This window comes from Loa loa (assembly GCF_000183805.2).
Source record: "Loa loa unplaced genomic scaffold supercont3.2713, whole genome shotgun sequence".
Taxonomy (NCBI): domain Eukaryota; kingdom Metazoa; phylum Nematoda; class Chromadorea; order Rhabditida; family Onchocercidae; genus Loa; species Loa loa.
The window spans coordinates 1-1,247 of NW_018110891.1; the positions used below are offsets into that span (position 1 = coordinate 1).

Sequence of the window (1,247 nt, forward strand, 5' to 3'; positions counted from 1 at the left end):
TGACATCTTGAAGTCCGTTGATTATAGTCAAGATTCATTAATCAAAACTAAAAGCAGTAAATAAAATGTCTCCATGAATTACAGATGAAAATCCGCGCTATTAGCGCTAAAAATCATCTAAAAATGAAAATATCTAAGATGATATTTAGAACGTAGTCAAAAAAAAGCATCACATTACATAAAATGATAAGGAAAATATTTAAAACAAATTTGTCCCACAGAGCTCGTCAAAAGGAAGAACAGCATGCAGTCGATAACGATAACTGCAAGATACACGTGAATCACTTGCATGATAAATTACATTTCCACCAAAACATTAACAAGAGACGGGTAGAACGACGAAACCACTTTTTCTCCGAAACAAGTACAGGAACTGGGTTTATATAAGGTTTAAAATGAATGAACACTAAAGTATCAAATAATCAATAACATTCAAGCAAAGAGGCAGATACAAAAAGACAAGATCAATCCCACCAGATTCTTATTTTAACTTTACGTTACTATTAACCAGAATGGGACACATTTAAAAACTCGCTCAGCAAGATTCTCTGAATTCTCTTATTTCGACATTTCGAAATGTATTTATACAATTTCAAAGCCAAAGAAATAATATGAAACATATAATTAAGCAAAAATGAACATAAAATCTATCACAGTCAAGTTTCCCTGATATAATTTTACGATTTAAATAATATCAAAATAATTGAAAGAATATTTGGAAATAATCCGGTAATTTCTTCATATATGCTACAACTACAAAAATACAGCGAAATTGGAAAAGTTCCTCACATGTTTCATGAAAAAGTGCCAGGAATTCATCTTCATAATCATATCTATTTATCATTGACGGATTCAGAGACTGCATTTCGAGAATTCTTCACCCTCCATTTTCATCTATTTCAAAAGTAAGATGAACGGGAAAACTTAAAGTTAAGAAGTGCGACCAGAAAAACCATTGTCCACTAGGATCTGACGTGCCAAGTTACAAATATGTCGAAATCGATCCGGTCCAAGATGTATACCTCCGTACCAGCGAGTAATGATCACTAATACATTTTTCGCTTTCATCAATTCCAATAAATTCAATAATTTCGCACCTGCACCAACCTCACCATCATCCTAAAAACTTACTCGAGCTCTGATCAGCATAATTTATGAAGATGGCAAACAGAAAACATGCCTAAGATAGGACTTTACTATCTAAGTTTGCCACACATTTTCCAATATTACTCACTTTATTAACTATT

General features: G+C 32.4%; 1 protein-coding gene across 1 annotated transcript; it reads right to left on the reverse strand.

Annotated features, from left to right (window-relative positions):
- Window positions 1-750: 750 nt before the first annotated feature.
- LOAG_15784 (hypothetical protein) lies at window positions 751-1,119 on the reverse strand (the record flags this gene model as incomplete). The annotated part of the gene is made up of 1 exon (XM_003151271.2): window positions 751-1,119. A coding segment is annotated over one exon (189 nt), but the record flags the coding sequence as incomplete, so codon positions are not given.
- Between the last annotated feature and the right edge of the window lie 128 nt (window positions 1,120-1,247).